The sequence below is a fragment of the Mus caroli genome, unplaced genomic scaffold, assembly GCF_978045245.1.
Source record: "Mus caroli unplaced genomic scaffold, Mus_caroli_1 scaffold_6, whole genome shotgun sequence".
In the NCBI taxonomy this organism is placed as follows: Eukaryota; Metazoa; Chordata; class Mammalia; order Rodentia; family Muridae; genus Mus; species Mus caroli.
Genome location: NW_028227261.1, coordinates 2,839,004 through 2,856,159, shown reverse-complemented (window position 1 = coordinate 2,856,159; position 17,156 = coordinate 2,839,004). Strand labels below are relative to the sequence as shown.

The window sequence follows — 17,156 nt, the reverse complement described above, 5'->3', positions numbered from 1 at the left end:
GGACTTGTTTCCTCATCCGTGTCTATACGTGTCTATATGGTAAGTGACGTTATTGGGGGAGGCGACAGTCCATGAGAGGAGCTCCAAATTCCATTATGATTATGGCTGGTGAGTCGGTTGAGGTTAAAACAGACTCTATGGAAATTGCTTGCAAGCGTCCCGTCCTTAGATGAACAACCAACCATTCGAGGTTCCCCTCCCCTGTCTACACTGTGTCCCAGAGGCTACCCCATGGGCTCCCCAGAGAGGCTGCAAGATGCCTACTTGGCCCCTTATCAGCTTCCCAGGAGCTGTCAAGCTTAGTCCTGCCCTTGGTCTTTATATAGGAGGAGATGCAGCTCTGTTTTTACAGGTGAGCTCCCCACGAGGACCAAGCTGCTGCGGGGTAAAAGCAGTGGGCCCCTGCTACTTGGTGAAGGGAGGAAAGGTGTTAGTGCCTCAAGGACAAAGGCTGCTTACCCTGTGAAAACCTGTCCAAGTGAGAGCCGATATCTGCCCGCCCAAGGTCAGAAGAGGCACAGGCAGGAATATAACCAGGAGCAGAGACGCTGTGCCAACTGCCCAGTGTGGACCTCAGGAGATGTCTGTTCCTCCTCCTACCCATTGTCTGCCCCTCCTCCCTCCCATGACTCTCAGACTCAAGCCTTGAGGAGGTGACTCCTCACCACCCGACATTCATTCATTCTGATGCCCTGGGATCTTCTCCCTGCTCTGGAGTATCAGCAAACGCTGCTGTTTGTAGGAAGTGTTGCCCACAGCATGCCTTTCTGAACTTCCACATCACCATGGGCATGCCTGTCAGCAGAGGCAGACACTGGGGCTTGTGGGAGGGGCTCTAGCTGATAGCTCTCTCTCTCCCCTATAATTGCTGGCATAGGGACAAACTCTGGCCTGGGACATGGCCAGGACTACTCTTGTTGCAGCCGTTAGAGAATAAGGCACAAAAGAAGGTGTACCGAGTCGCACAGAAGTAGATGTCTCCATCCAAGGAGCTGCAACTGTCCACACAGTCAAAGAAGAGGACTTTGGTGGGAGGAGGGTGGGGGACAAGCCAAAGCCCTGCATCTTGTCTCCTCCCCCAACTCATCCCTGAGGGCAGAGCTGAACCGTGTCTGCAGAGCTTCAGTCAGCAGCACTGGAAGTTCTTCCCCTTATATGGCCTTAGTCTTCCTGGCTGTCCAAGGTCATTCCTAAGTTCTATCTAGCAGTTAACCAGCCCCGAAGGGCTGCCATTCTTTAAGTTCTGAAGACCATATGGTCCCTTAACACTGGGATGTGACATGCACAGGAGACTGCAGCCTGGGTGTTAGCGTGTAGGGAGGCACTGAAGCTCCTATCCTGCTCACTCACGGTACCCAACCTGTTTCTGCAGTCCACACTCAACCATTCTCCCTGCCCCTGTTTAAACTACACTTCTGGGCACATCTCAGTGCCTCCCTGCTCCAAACTACCTCCCATCCTGCCTCTCCCCAAGCCAGAGCAGAAACACAGAGAGGTCTCCTACCTGAGGTCTCCCCCAAGATCCTCGGGGGCTGGATGTCTTTCCCATTGCTGCTGGGACTAGTGGAAGGCTCCGTTGTGCTAACCCCAACAGGGGTCCTTTTCCAGGGATCCAGGGACTCGGTGACCCCCTTAGTCTGCAGTGTCATGGCGGTGGCCGTGCTGGCCGCGGTGGTGGTGGTGGTGGTGGTGGCCACCGTTGTCTTCCGTGTTTGCAAGATGGAGACCGTGGTGGGGCCAAAACCACCAGGGAAGGTGTTGGACTCCAGGGCGTCCTCATCCCCCGTAGGCCCCCAGGCTATGAATTCTGTCTCTGTTGTGGGCCTGCCACCACGGAAGTCGAAATCGTTGAACTCTGTATCATGTGTGTGCCTCCTACCCCGTCTTAGGAGGCTCTGGTGCTCTGCAGCCCCAGCAGTCACTAAGGAGGATGAGGCTGTCGCAGAGGCAAGGGAAGGGCTCGACCTGGTGGCAGCTGGGGGCTTGGTGAGTCCCCCTTTGGGTCCGAGGGTGGCTACCTGGTCCCTGGGCCTGTGGGCCCTCCGAGCACGGGGAGTCTGCATCTGTATGGGTCCATGGGCACGTTCGGCCCGGGCAGCACGGGGACTCCAGGCCGGTGTTGGTAGCCTCGTAGGGGGTCCACTTCGCAGACTCCACAGCCGCTGGGGCCTCTGTGGGCGTGACAAGAGTCGGAACTCGGGCCCAGGGCCTAGTGAGTCACAGGATGGGAAGTCGACCGCAAGCTGCAGCATGGCTATCAGTATCCAGGCATGGCTTCCGAGAGAGCGGCCGGGCCAGCGGATGGACATGGAGCTGAGGAGAGACAGCAGAGCGGTGAGCACGCAGTAGGGCATCAGGAGGGCTCTGACTAGGGACACATTTATTCCCCTCCCCCACCAATGGAGGACAACCTTTGGTTTTAAAAAGAGTTCATCTGAACCTGCAAAGGACTCCAGAAGCCTTCTGGGACAGCCCATGAGCACCGTGTTTCTCTACACAGCAGAAGGACAGTGCCCGTGGAGTGTGACAGACAGCTGCTTCCAGCTCAGGCACTTCCTGGGTGCTAACCTAAGAGCCCTTCCATGGCAAGGGACCAAGCCACCAAAGTCCCCCCTGTCCATCTTGAAAAATGCTCTTGAAGACTTGCCTACAATGGAGCGGAGACTGCAGGGGCTTGATACCAAGGGTGATGACATCATCCGCCCCACAGAGCTGGGGCATCCCCACATCATAACTGACCAGCTGACTCCTTTGGTCTGTGAGGGAAGAGGTCTCAGGCCATGAGGCAGAAAGAAGGATTTACCCTAGGAGCCCATCTGCTCTGCTCTTCCCAAACACCAGGAGCCTCTAGTCATCTGAGCTGAACACACACTTGTTTGCACTCCACCTGGACACAGCCAGGCAAAGCTGCAATGTCTGCCCTTCCCTGGGTGTCGCTGTGGGAACTGATTGTCACTCAGGGGAAACTGGAAGCTTTGATACCAGCCCCTCTATCTGCTGATATTTCCGCCCCCACCCACCCACCCCTCTCCAGTTCATCTCCGATGTAGATGCCCTATGGAGATCTCTCCATGCCAGCTGGGGCTGGATGGGGCTGGATGGGGCTGAATGGGGCTGGATGGGGCTGGATGGGGCTGGATGGGGCTGGATACAGACAGGCTAGCCATGGCAGGAGGTGAAACTGATGCTCAGCCTGCTGGGGGCAGGTGGAAGAGCAGTAACAGCTCCCCAAGGCCTGCTGAGACAGGCCCCCGACCCAGCGTCCATGGGCAGCTCTGCTAGCTGGGCACAAGTCCCCTTGAGACCCACGGATGCTAAAACTCCACATGAAAATCCAGAACAGCATGCAGACCCACGCAGCCAGGCGTGGAAGATGCAGCCCACGCTCCCTCTTCCCCCCCGCATAGGTAATTGAAGACTGATTATAGACGCCACTCAAAATCGGCTCGGCATCAACTTCACATCAGAAAGTTAGAAGCAAACTCAAGCTTCCCCAGAGGCTGCTGGGGGAGAGGGGTGCAGGGTGTTGGGAACACCGCACCACAGCCTCTACAGCTGATCCTGACAGGCCCAGAAACACACGAGGAGTTGTTTTTCTTTATAAGGTATCACGGGTGTGTGCTTTTGTTTTTGAAAAGTGACTGCATGTGTCAGGGTGTGCCACTGTACATATAGGTGAGGTCCACGTGGATGCGTGTGCTGGCAGGGGGTGGAGCACAGGCAGGTGGGTGTCCAGGAGTGTCAGGGTGTGACTGCTTGTGCATGAGAGTCAAACGGAGTTTGTGAGTGTATGTGCCAGTGTGGCACTGAGTGTGTGTGGGCATGGTGTGTCTCTGAATGCTCCTTGGGGGTGTGAGTGCTCCCTGGGTTGTGAGTGCTCCTCTGTATATGAGTGGTCCCAAGGGTGTGAGTGCCCCACAGGGTGTGAATGCTCCTTGGGGTGTTGAGTGCTCCACAGGGTATGAGTGTTCCCCAAGGGTGTGAGTGCTCCTCAGGATATGAGTGCTCACCAGGATATGAGTGCTACCCAGGGGTGTGAGTGCTCCCTAGGGTACGAATGTTCCCCAAGGGCGTGAGTGCTCCTCAGGATATGAGTGCTCCCCAGGGGTGTGAGTATTCCCTAAGGGTGTGAGTGTTTCCCAAGGGTGTTAGTGCTCCTCAGGACATGAGTGCTCCCCAGGGGTGTGAGTATTCCCTCAGGGTGTGAGAGACAACAAGAAGGTGTCACTACATCCATCCATGTATGTATCTGTGTGTGTATCCATGCGCCTTGGTGAGTGTACCTTATCTGTACATCTCTACGGGTCACCACGCACAAGCATGGATCTATGTCAGTGCAAGCATGCAAGCATGTCCTTGTTTGCCCTTCAGTGTATTTAACTGCTCAAGCGTGCTTGTGTTCCTTCTCAGCTTGTTCTGTTGCTGAACCCCCACGTTCCCGAGACTGACACGCACCAGTGCTTGGGAAGGAGGTGGTCCCTGAGAAAGGAGCTTGAGTTTGCTAGGACTAATTAGCAAAAAGGACTGGTCCCCAAATAATACAGCCTGCCTTTTTAATCAGCGTGAAAGAGCTTTGCTGGAGGAAGGAGGACACGCTCGTTAGGTGGATGTCTTTGCGCCACCTCTACCTTTGTGTCCTTCCTCTGCATAAGCAGCCGAGTTCCAGTAGGGACAGGGTTGTCATTGCTGTGTGGTGAGATCTAAGCCAGTGTGAGACTCCCCTGTAATCTCCTCAGAGCCTTGGGTGACCCTGTGGAGATGGATTGGTGAGGACTCGGGTCCTCTCCATGCCTGTGTATCAGGCTGGGTGGCTGCCTCTCTGTAATGAGATGCTCTGAGTAGGTGTGAGGCCTCACTGGGCCTAGGTCCTCAAGGATTCACCAAGCCTTGCCAGTGCTTCTAGGCATCACGAACCAAACCCAACCAGGCTCCACTAGTCACTGCCAAACCTTACCAGGACCCTCAGGGCCCCACTAGACCCCACCAGACCCCACTGGTTTCCTCCAGGCTACACTAGGGCCCCTGGGCCCCTCAGGACCCAATAGATCCTTCCAGATTCACTGGAACACTAATCTGTCCTTCAGATCCCACCAAGTCTTACCATTCTCCTCTGGGATCCACTTAGCCTTACCAGACTCCACAAGAACGCACTAAGCCCCACTGGGTCCAGGAAGCCCTGCTAGATCCTCCCAAGCCTCTCCAGGCCCCTTCAACACCAGTACCCTGATCCCAGCTCCTCTTTGTGACCCATCCAGACCCCAGTAGCTCCACTCTGACCTCCTACTAGGCCCTACACTAGGCCCTTCTCACTCCCCTAAACCAATCCCGTCCTCAGCAGGCTCCATCACAACTCACTAGAACTCAGTAGGTCCAAATTCTGCCAGATGCCAGCAGGCCCCCACCAGATCCCCCAACTGGGCCCCTCGAGGTTTCTCCTAGCCCCATCGGGCAGGCTGGCTGGAAAATATTGAAAGTCTGCCATCAGTACTCGGAGAAATATCACCCCAGGAAATTAAAACCTTAGTACCAAAGCCTGGGCCTGCCTCCCCGGCATAACTTCACACACAGGATATTTCTGTGATTTTTCACCAATCATGGGCTGTAATTGGTTACCATAGAAACCTTCTCATTTCCAAGACACCCAGCTGTTATGCAGAAAACCCAACTATGGCAGTGAGGCTGGGGAGGAGGGTACCCTGCTTCCCCTCAGCCCAGGGGCTCCCTTATAAAGGGATGCATTTGCTCAGAGGGGAAATGGAGGGCAGCCCAGGGGACATGGCTGTGAGCTAGGACGAGGTCTTGCCCCACTAGACAGTAGAGATGCCAAGCCCTATAAGGGACCTGATGTCACAGCAGTGACGTCAGGGACAACTCTGGTCTGCGGGGGACATACCTGAGTGATTTAGGACTCCTGTAAATCTACCAACCTACTAGCACCTCCTCTTCTCAGGCCTCCTGCAGAACCCCCCCTGGGGGGGGGCTCGGTACAGAGGGAGGGGCCCTCAGGTGTGCTCAGCTACAACATGAAGCTGTTGACCCCACTTCAGAAAGACACCAAGGCATTGTCAGCTGTGTGCCTTCCACCCAGATGACAAACGAGGCCTTGCAACTACCAACTCATCAGCACCAATGGGTCACATGTTCACTCTGGAGGCGAGGCAGAAACCCCAGGACATTGAACTGGCCCCTGCAGACAGGTCACACCAAGTATGAAGATGACTCTGGGGGACTAGGGCCTCCATGTGCACGGTAAGACTGAGCCGGCTTGGGACTGAAGACAACATAGATCCCTGAGAAAACCGGAGCTACCACTGGTGCGGCGATCACCATCCTAAAGTACATAGCTGTATGCTCCTGTGTCTTCAGTAGCCAAGAATGTAAACCCACAAGCATCCCCCAACAGACAGGCACACGGGATGCATCCAGGCACAGAGTAACATGTGTTGCTACCATACCAGGAGCCATAGAAACCCATGGCAAGGCAAAGGAGTCAGGAGTAGGGGCACACATAAATGAAGGATCCCCCAGAGACTTCAGGGAGGTTGGTGGCTACTGGGGAGCACAGGAGAGGGACTGTTTGGGAGTGATTGCCTCCTGGAGTGGTTCATTTGGGGGTAATGGAATGTTCTGGAATTTGCTGCAGTGGTGGCTACATACCCTATGAATATACAAAAACCACAGGACCATGCCCTCGAAAAGCAGTGAATTTAATAGCATGTAGATTACATCTCAATAACAACAAAGGGAAACCGGACCCAGAAGGGAGGAAAGGAAAGAGAGAGAGACAGAGAGAGAGAGAGAGAGAGAGTATAAGAGAGAGAGGAGTGTGTGTGTGTGTGTGTGTGTGTGTGTGTGTGTGTAATAGGAACTGATGTGGGGATTCTCTACGACCTTCTGATCCTGGACCCTGGCTGCAAACCAGAGAGCCTCCTGCCAACCTTCTGAGTCACAAGCAAGGTTCATGAATGCTGTGGAGACTCAGTCTGACTGGAGTGAGCTTAGTGGGAATCCCCAGGAGTTAAGGTCCCTTCTCGCTTGAACGCAGAGATCTACACCTGTCCCTCTGAGGAGGATGCTCACGACAGCCTCACCTTTTGTTCATCTCCAAGGACACAGTGCAGAGGAAAGGCAGAACTGCAAGCTGCGTGCACCGTTGGCTCCCATCCGCCTCTATTTGCTACTTTGCGGCTCCTCGCTTCTCTTCCTTTTAAATTTTTATTGAAATCACTTTTCCCCAAGACTGGTTTAATAAGATTCAGTGGATTGAGGTTCAATTCACTCCCTTCCATACAGTTTCTCCACGGAAGAAAATCACTGTCAATTAAGGAAGACAAAGACATCTCCTCACCCACAGACACACCCTCCTGGGGGCCCAGATGTGGCAGCATGTGCTCCCCCGGAAACAGGAGACAGCAGGTTCCTCTCTTGGTGGGGCACACAGACAGGGGACTTGGAAGAGTGGAGCCCTGATATTGTGTGGCCAGGGTTGCCTTAGAAACTTCAGGTGTTAGAGTTGCTCCAAGGTGGCCGGTCCTTTCTGCTTCTGCTTCAGAGCCCACTTCAGGAGCTGCAGCTGCTGTGTTACCCAGGCCCTTCACCCTGCTGTGCTGTCTGCAGTAGATGTTAGCCAGAGTCCAGACTTGTTGATTCCTCCCTTGGAGGCTCTGTTTTCCCACCACCAACACAAGATAGCTAAGGAGTGTGGAATCTGGGGTCTCCCTCCCTTCAACCAAGATCCAACCTTCCATGATCAGTAAAGCCTAGACAGGCTGGGAACAAGCTCAGGGGGAGAGTTACAGAGACAAGTGCTGGAAGATGTGTTGCCTGATCAGTTTTGTGTAAACCCACCTCTCTCATGCTTGATCAGGATAGCCCTTCACCTGGGGCTCACCTAGGACTCACAATGGCATTGGACAGAACCATGGCTCCATACCCAACCACTTCCTGGCTGCTCCCCACCTCTGTGAACTTGCTAAGAACCCTGTTCACCTCAGAATACTTCCAGTTTTACACAGAAGTTGCAAGAGAACAACTTATTCCAGGAACTCTCCCCGCAGTTTCCTCTGGTGCGACAGCACACCGCAGGCTCGCCCTCATCACCACCCCACAGCTGCGGCCCCATGGTGTATTACCAATCTGCTAGTTTGGGTTTAGGATCTGCATAAGACCCCACCTAACCTTGTGTGCAGCCTCTGACTTCCCAAGGCTACTTTTAACTGTGCCAGTTTTGTTTTGTTTTGTTTTTCTGGATTTTGATGGACTTGATCTATGGGGCAATGGGATTGTACAGATGGCCAGGAGTTGGGCTCTGATAGTTTGGGGGCACCAAGGTTGTGAGTTTGTAAAGTGGGATCACCGAGGTGAAGCACTGCTCTCACTAGAACATCCTGGCAAGAGCGAAGGCAGTGTCAGAGGGTGGTCTATGCCTCGACGTAGCAGGAAGATGGGGGAATTTGTTCTGTGCCTCAGTTTCCCTACCTACAAAGCAGGGCAAACTCAGGAAGCTCTTTGCAAGGTACACTGGGGAATACCAAGTGCTGTTGGCTAAGCTCTTTGTAGATGCTCTGGGGTCCTGTGACTTCTTGCCTTCTTGGAACCAATTAAGCCCAGGCCCCTGCTGCCTCCTGGGAGCAAACAATGACTCCAGGAACAGAGAGACATAGCTGCACAGTCTTCACAGGTGCTTGAAGGAGACTGAAGGGTAGCAACACGCTGGCGTTCTGGTTGCCCGGGCAACGTGCCCGCAAGCATTCTGGAGGAGCGAAGTGACAGGCTGTGGGTGGGCAGGACAGTGGGTGGTAATGTTCTCGGTCCCAGCAGTGGGGAGTCTCCTGTGCCTATGGCTGATCCCTGACTGCTGTGACCCGGCAAAACATCCCCCCTGGCAGAAATCCTACAGTGGGGCATGGGGACCGCTGCTCTCTGAAGTGCCTGCAGCTCCACTGGGTCCTTAATTTCAGTTGCTGTCCCCACATCCCCTGTCACAGCTACACTCTCTCTGTGTTGTCGGCTCCTCATCTACCCAGCTACCTTGCTACAAGCCTGGAGCCTTCCTCTTCAGATGGGGACAACAGTCCTAGTCAGGTCTCCCAGAATGAGCTGACTTCCCCCCAGGGCTAAGCCCTGTGCCCTCTCCATCTCTCTACAGATATAGGACAGACTCCACAGAGCCAGGCACAAAAACACTGGATCCGGTCTCAGTCTGGCAACCACATCTTCAGTAATCTCATAGGGCCAGGGAGCAAAGACCCGTTTGCATGTTACCATGGGGAATTTTCCGGCCTTAAAAAAAAAACCCTCTTGTGGGATTGGTGTGTCGGGAAGCTCCTGTGCTCAACCGAGGTCCTCAGTTTAAATCTATTCTCAAAGCTGCAGCCTGGGGAGGCATAGCATTGGGAGAGAGCAGCAGAGCCTGGTAAGGAGATAGCTCCTCCAGGTAAGCATGCGCAGGCACACAAGCAGATCACAGACCAGTTCTGAGCACAACAGACCGTCTCCTGGGCAGGGATATCTGGCTGGGAAGATACTGAGGGAAGGTTCTAGGTCATCGTGCAAAGCACGAGAGCCACAGCACCATGTGTACGTAACCACAGCAAGCCAAACAGCTGAGGGCTGTGCGTGGAGAGAAAAGACGGTGGGATCCTAAAATAGCTGCTACAGAGTCTGAGCAATAGCAACATGGCAGGCGCCAGGCTCGGCGACTCTCTCACCTCACTCGGTTATATCTGAGAAGAGGAAGTGCTGTTGTTACTCTCATCTTGAAGGGGAAAGGATCGGCAAAAAATGGTAGCTAGTTCTCTCTCTACAGGGATGTATCTTAGGATGGTGCACAGAGAAGTAGGTGGTCTGTGGTCTGTCCTGGAAGGCAGTCTGTCTTTCCGGGGAGTCTGAGAAGCAGTCTATACTGAGGGAGGGACTTGGGTTACTTGGAGATCCTTGGTTTCACGGCACTGGAACCAGCACATTCCTCCCAGTTCGAAGTCCATGCCTGAAGCCACTGCTCCTGGAACAGCTTGGCACCTCATTACATCTGCTTCCGCAGCACCCATTGGCCGCTTCTCCCGGTTTCAGGAGTTTTCTGATTTGAGTCTTGCAACTGCTACATTGTTATTTGCAAAGTCCACCAACACAGCCAGGAACTTATTAAAACAGGCAAAGACACAAGTGGAGAGAGCAGGTAATTGGCTTCAGCCCCTAAACTCCCAGAACAATACAGAGACAGGAAAAACCACACCCATGAGCCGAGAGGGGCTGCCCCAAGGACAAAGGCTTGTGATGGCATAGAAGTTAGGTAGCTGTGAGCTGACAGGGATGCGAGTCCTCAAGCCAGAAGGCCAGGGTGAGTCCATGGGCCTCTCCTAGCACTTAGGGATGAGGCAGTGAAGGCAGAGTTCCTGTGAAGGGCCTCACTACACCGGCTGGAAGTGAGAAGGAGGTCCTGGAATCTGGCCATGGCAGGCCATGATCTCCAGACCAGCTGCACCCAGCACAGAAAGACATGTAGTCAGGGAAGTGTTGGGAAGGGATGAACCGGTGGGTGGCCAGAACAGCTAGACACCCAAAGTGTTCTTCTGGTTTCTAGGCTACATCTACCCAGACTGCTGCTCTGACATCCAACACAGTCCTCTCTGCCGTTCTTAGATTCTAAGGCTTAGAAGAAGCTAAGCAAAAGCCTCACTTCTGAGGTTACTGAGTAAAAAGTTTCATATAGTAACATGATGCAGAGACAGGGGAGACAGTGCAGAGGCAGGGAGACAGTGCAGAAGCAGGGGAGACAGTGCAGAGGCAAGGGAGGCAGTGCAGAGGCAGGGGAGAAAGTGCAGAGGCAGGGGAGGCAGTGCAGAGGCAGGGGAGACACTGCAGAGGCAGGGGAGACACTGCAGAGGCAGGGGAGACAGTGCAGAGGCAGAGGAGGCAGTGCAGAGGCAGGGGAGAAAGTGCAGAGGCAGGGGAGACAGTGCAGAGGCAGGGGAGGCAGTGCAGAGGTAGAGGAGACACTGAAGAGGCAGGGGAGACACTGCAGAGGCAAGGGAGGCAGTGCAGAGGCGGGGGGACACTGCAGTGACAGTGGAGGCAGTGCAGAGACAGGGGAGACAGTGCAGAGGCAGGGGAGACAGTGCAGAAGCAGGGGAGACAGTGCAGAGGCTGAGGAGGCAGTGCAGAGGCAGGGGAGACACTGCAGAGGCAGGGGAGGCAGTGCAGAGGCAGGGGAGACAGTGCAGAGGCAGGGGAGGCAGAGCAGAGGTAGAGGAGACACTGAAGAGGCAGGGGAGACAGTGCAGAGGCAGAGGAGGCAGTGCAGAGGCAGGGGAGAAAGTGCAGAGGCAGGGGAGACAGTGCAGAGGCAGGGGAGGCAGTGCAGAGGTAGAGGAGACACTGAAGAGGCAGGGGAGACACTGCAGAGGCAAGGGAGGCAGTGCAGAGGCGGGTTGACACTGCAGTGACAGTGGAGGCAGTGCAGAGACAGGGGAGACAGTGCAGAAGCAGGGGAGACAGTGCAGAAGCAGGGGAGACAGTACAGAGACAGGGGAGACAGTGCAGAGGCTGAGGAGGCAGTGCAGAGGCAGGGGAGACACTGCAGAGGCAAGGGAGGCAGTGCAGAGGCAGGGGAGACACTGCTGAGGCAGGGGAGACAGTGCAGAGGCAAGGGAAGCAGTACAGAGGCAGGGGAGACACTGCAGAGGCAGGGGAGGCAGTGTAGAGGCAGGGGAGGCAGTGCAGAGGCAAGGGAGGCAGTGCAGAGGCGGGGGGGGCACTGCAGTGGCAGCAGAGGCAGTGCAGAGGCCAAAGAGGCATTACAGTAGAGGCAGGGGGCAGTGCAGAGACTGCAGGGTTAGTGTAGAGGTCTAAGAGTCCAGTGTAACCCACATTGTCTGGACAGTGTGTGGAACGAGGCCCAGAGGAGGCCTGTGGCTCCAAGAATGTCTTTCTAGTTGCTGCCTGAACTGAAATGCCAGTGGAGGGTCTCATAACAAAGAACTTGGGTCAGAAAAGTCTCCTCACGTGAGTTTCTCAACACCTACTGGTGATTCCCGACCATGATCCTAGGTTCCCGAGTTTCCTTCACCCAAATACTCTACTCTCATCTTTGGTTCACATGTAGCCCAACATAGCCACCTCTGCAGACACAGAACATGGATGGACACATACATGTAGACCTGCAGTCACAGGATGACAGACACACAGATGGAGAGAACATACAGGACACAGACACACATACACAGACCATGCACGCATGTCCATCCATGCATAAGACATGTGTACAAACACAAGCTCATGTATGTGCACACAGATATGCAGGACACACACAAACACACACACTACTCCCACCCCTTACATTGCCCTTTCCCATCATTGTCATATCTCCTGGAGCCTCATCCGTGAGAGCATCCCTTCTGGTCTGGTCACCTCCCTGCAGCTCGCTGTCTGCAGAAGTCTCCCGGAGGAGCATCAGGAGCCCAGCAGGAACACACCACGGCATAAAGCTTCTGTGACAGAAATTGTCTGGCATGGGGACAAGATGTAGTCGTTGGGTAATTACTCCTCCAAAGAGCACCGTGGAGCCGGGCCAGCTGTGCAGCCCAGGAGCAGTTCCCTTGGGATCAGAACTGCCAGGTTCTTACTGACGCCATCCTGTGTCATCGGGATGAAGGTGTCATAGGACTCATTCTGGAAGCCTGGAAACCCAATGGCATTTCCTGGAAGGCCCAGGTTTCTGGGCTGGGATGTGATCCGGGGACACTAGGTCCTGGGAGGGTATTTTCTTGCTAACCAGAGGACTAAGAGTTTGGGTCTGGATCCCTGCTGACCTGCACCAACACACCCTAAAGTTTCTGGCATCAGTGTGGGCAATCTTCTAGTATTTGCTGGTCCTGAGCCCCTCCATAGACACCTCTAGCTTCTTTCATTGTGAATTTTCCCCTCTAGAAAGGTTTTTAACCATCATGATCTGGAATGCTTTGAGCCGGTGAGTCAACCCTCCGTATTGTGTCGTAGGTGAAGGTGAGGGCCATTGTCCAGAGAAGCCTCCATCACGCTGTATTGAACAGCTAAAGCCACAGACAGCCCCTCCCCCCACAGCCATCAGCATGGGTGGTCCCATGTTACACCATCTGCATGTCACCACAACCCGGAGCTCTAACACACTGTCACACTACAAGGTTTCTGGCTCTAACGTGGCCCTTTGACGGGGGAGGTGATGGAGGTCTCTCCCAAGCACGCTGGTCATACTGTTTTGAAGGAGGAAGAGAAAGGTCAGGTGGTGTTTGTTGGCACTGAGCATTTTCTAGGTGTGAAGTTGAGAACAGGGTCAGATTCCTCAGGAGAGAGACTGAAGAAAATATACTGACACTTAAGCTCCAAAACAGGCCTTCAACCTTTGACGTTATGTGGCACTAGGCAATCTCTTCCCTGAAAGACCCTTCTTGGGGGCCCACATCTGTTCCAGAATTTTCTGCTCTACTGTTCCTCCAGCTCACCACTCTGTGACAATCACCACAGAAGGTGGTCTCCTGTCACCAGATGTGATGTCTGCTCTTATACCAAACTATGACTGCATTGAACATTGTCCTCCCACCAGGCCAGCCCCAGGTCTGTGTTGAGGTGTCTCTCTAAGGTGAGGTTAAGAAACAGCCTGGTGTGCAGAGAGATCTGAGAAGACAGTGAAGGCACCATATACATGCCCAAAAGAGAAGGTCCCAACAGGAGGAAAGACCCCGGGCTATCTTGACACTGAATTCAGTCAAGCGCCTATAAGCTCTAGCCTGACTCATGACCATCTGCAGCGACTACTGCCTTCTCATCCTCAGGATGAGACTAACAGCCACAAGACCTGTGGTGATCTGAGACTGTGCCTTTGTCCCCAAGGTAGGCTCATACTGAGAATCATGGAACTCTCAGCTTGAAAAGGAAGACTGCCAAGCAGGTGGCCGATGCTCCCCAAGGTGAGCCCCTTCCGTACCTGGCTTAACCTGCCCCCCCCCCCGAAACAAGACTTTCTCTTGCTCTTATGAATCAGTCCCCTGGAGCCCAGAATATCATGAACAGCCTCACTGGCGAGGAAGGACCATCCTGCAGCCATTTCTGGTGCCTTTGATCAGGGCACAGGCCTGTGAGTGACCTGGTCAGTACCTGTCTCAAGGGTATGTGGCCTTTTCCTTCTTTACAGTATTGGCCATTATGGTGGCCTCTGAGGACCCAAGAGAAGGCAGCACAGAGTAGTAGGGCACAAGGCACAAGGTAGGTGTTCAGGAAGCTCGGTTCTTGTATAATATTAATTATGCTTTCGTGACTGCTAATCATGCTCATTCGCTTTTAGTTGATGCTACCCATCAGTCACGTAAGAAACACCTGGGGTGCTGAGACAGGTTCTAGAACTGAGTGGTCACGTCCCTTCCACTCCTGTCTGCCTCGTGGCTCACAGTGGACAGTTGGGTGGGCAGATGATTTGGATGGAGGAATGGACAGACAGGTGGATGGTTGACTGGAGAAGTAGATGGGGGGATAGATGGGTGGGTGGATGAGTGTGTGTGTGTGTGGGGGGCTAGATTAATGCACGGATGGAGGGACAGATGTATGGGTGGGTGGGTAGAGAGATGGGTAGATTAATGTGTGAATGGATGAATGGATATATGGATGGATGAGTGGGTGGACAGGAGGATCGATTGATGGGTAGATGCATAGATTCGTGAATGAATGGATGGGTAGATTAGTGGATGGATGAGTGGAAAGTTGGATGCATGCGTGAAAAGATGGGTAGATCTCTTGCATACAGTCCCCCTAAGAAAGTGGATATCTCAGCTCTCAAGAACTAACAGAAGCCAGTCACTGGAGTGATTCAGCTCTTCTTGGACAAGCCTCAAAGGCTCGTCGGAGAGAGGATTCTCAAAGACTAAGAAGGAACATACTGGGGTGAACAGGGGGGATTGATCTGTAGGGTCTACATGGAATGGGAGACGCCTCAGGAACCCAGAAGTAGGGAACCCTCACACAGCCCTGAGCAGCTGTCTGCTTTTGCTCTGTGGTGTCAAGGATTGATGCCTGAAGGGCCTCTCCTAAGTGCTGTCTGTTGCCTCCCGGATTCTTGCCTAACACCTTGGGTTCATGGTCAAGATCACCCCACAAATCTAGCACTGTGGGATATTATTCTTGGCCCTTAGATCCAGCCCAGGACAAGCGTGCAGGGACCCTATGTGTTCAGTATTCCAGAGACACTGAATAATAGAGGGCTGAGAGGCAGAGACATCATCTCAGGCAACCGCTGGCCCTGCCAACTACCCTATGCACAGTATCTAAAGACCTAACTGTGGTTCTAGTTGGCCTTGGCACAGAATTCTGAGCAGAAGGTTGCTCTAGAGTAACCAGACACTGTTCAGCTCCAGGTGGAACCCTCTGCCTGGAAGCCTGATGGGGCACTGTAGGTGCCCTGATCCTGGCCTTAGCTCAGTCATTTTTGTAAGAAGGAATTGCAGATTGTCAGTCTCACAGCTCCTGACTCTGAGGCTGGACCTTCCTCTCTTCGTTCCCAGCACACAGGTCTCAGAATTGCACCCTGGGCTCTACGCTGTTGCTCTCCTTGGGGATCCTATGTGCTCATGGTTTATTGTTATGCACAGAAAGCCCTTAGATGCTTCTGGGACCAACTCTAAACACTGAGTGCTGGAGAGCACAGTAAACAGCTACAAAGTTGGTCCTTGTGCATTGGACGGAAGCCAGCTCTGGCCAACTGCTCAGAGCATTGGCTGCCCCACAGTCCTGGTTCCTTGGGTGAAGGGTGGTGCCAGCATAAACCAAGATGACCTTACATGCAGCTTCCCCACACAGGCTCCTTTTACCACCAGAATTGAGATGACCTAGGGAGGTGTTTTGTACTTTGTGGACCATGTGGTTCATAGCTATCTAGACTCTCAGTGTTTCCCATCTGGAAAAGAGTCCTGGCATCAAGGATGAAGTCAGATGAAAGACTGTCCCTCAGGCCCAGGACTTGGGCACTCAACAAGCAGATGAAAGCTACAGCTTTCGAGGTCGAGGGAGGAAGTCTGATGCTACCCAGTAGAGCAGTGTGGGCATGTACAGTCTAGCAACATTAACCTCTCTCAGGCTGCAGCCACCTCTGCTAGACCCTGGGGCAGCCCCAGCCTATGGTTCTACTGCAGTCTAACATGTCCCCACAGATCCTCATGCTGGAGTCAGCACACTGCTGCCTGGATGGCTGATGAAAGGAAGCCTGGCTTCCGGGAGGTGGCTGTGACCTCTTTTTAACCAAGACACAGAGTAGATATTTGTTCTCAGGACAAGTTCAAGGTCATTTCTGATACTGTGGCCCCTGAGATGGAAACTGAGGCACAGTTCCAGTTGCAGGGGCATCCCTTTTCCCATACAAAGATTTGAAGTCAAGCCTAGCACTGAAGACCCCATTGTATCTGGCTGCTGTGTCCCCTCCAGTGTTATCTGACTCAATTCCAGGAGTAGGTAGTAAAGGTCCCTGGTACCTGAGTTTTTCCTGACCCATGCAGAGTCCTTACCCCCCAGGACAACCTTCTCTCTGTCCTCTGGGTCCTTGTGAGCCACTCCTTTGTCTACTCATAGGCGGGACTACACTAAGCTTCTTTCCCATTGATATTAAATCACAAAATGGGTATTTTAGTTGTAACAAATTGTGTATTCAGTGGTTAATCGGGCAATTCTTTGGCAGGGGAAAAACAATTTAACCACTGTTATCAGTTGGCTTCCCACCCGTGTGGCCTTCTGATTTACCGGTAATTGTCTCTGAAACCTTTTTCAGGGTAGGAAATTCCCTGCACTTCTCTCTGCATCTTTGCTGTCAGAGATGGGTCTAGATGCCCCGTTCCTTCCACAAAGTCTTGGGGACTGTACACCACAGTCCCAGGCCCTGCTGTACAAACTCCTCTGGTCACTCCTGAATGAAACATGGGGCACAGGAGGGTCTCAGACCCCCAGGCTAAGCCCTTCTTTCTGCCATGTGCAGTGAGCAGGGATTCACATTGCACAGCAAGGCAGGAACCTGTGTGCTGACCCCAGCCTGTCACTCTTGGGGACACATTAGACTGTTGCAGAAATCGGCAGCCTGGTGGATGAGAAGGAGGCTTGGTTTCCCTTTTTGCAGAATGAGATGTGCAAGGATCTCCCATGAGCTT

The 17,156-nt window shown here is 53.5% G+C and overlaps 1 protein-coding gene across 1 annotated transcript in view; it reads right to left on the bottom strand.

Annotated features, from left to right (window-relative positions):
- Ajap1 (adherens junctions associated protein 1) overlaps positions 1-17,156 on the bottom strand; it is a 108,775-nt gene that overhangs the window by 56,393 nt on the left and 35,226 nt on the right. The window contains exon 2 of the mRNA XM_021161549.2: positions 1,505-2,313. Coding sequence (XP_021017208.1) covers positions 1,505-2,313 — 809 coding nt within the window. The remainder of the gene's footprint in view (positions 1-1,504; positions 2,314-17,156) is intronic.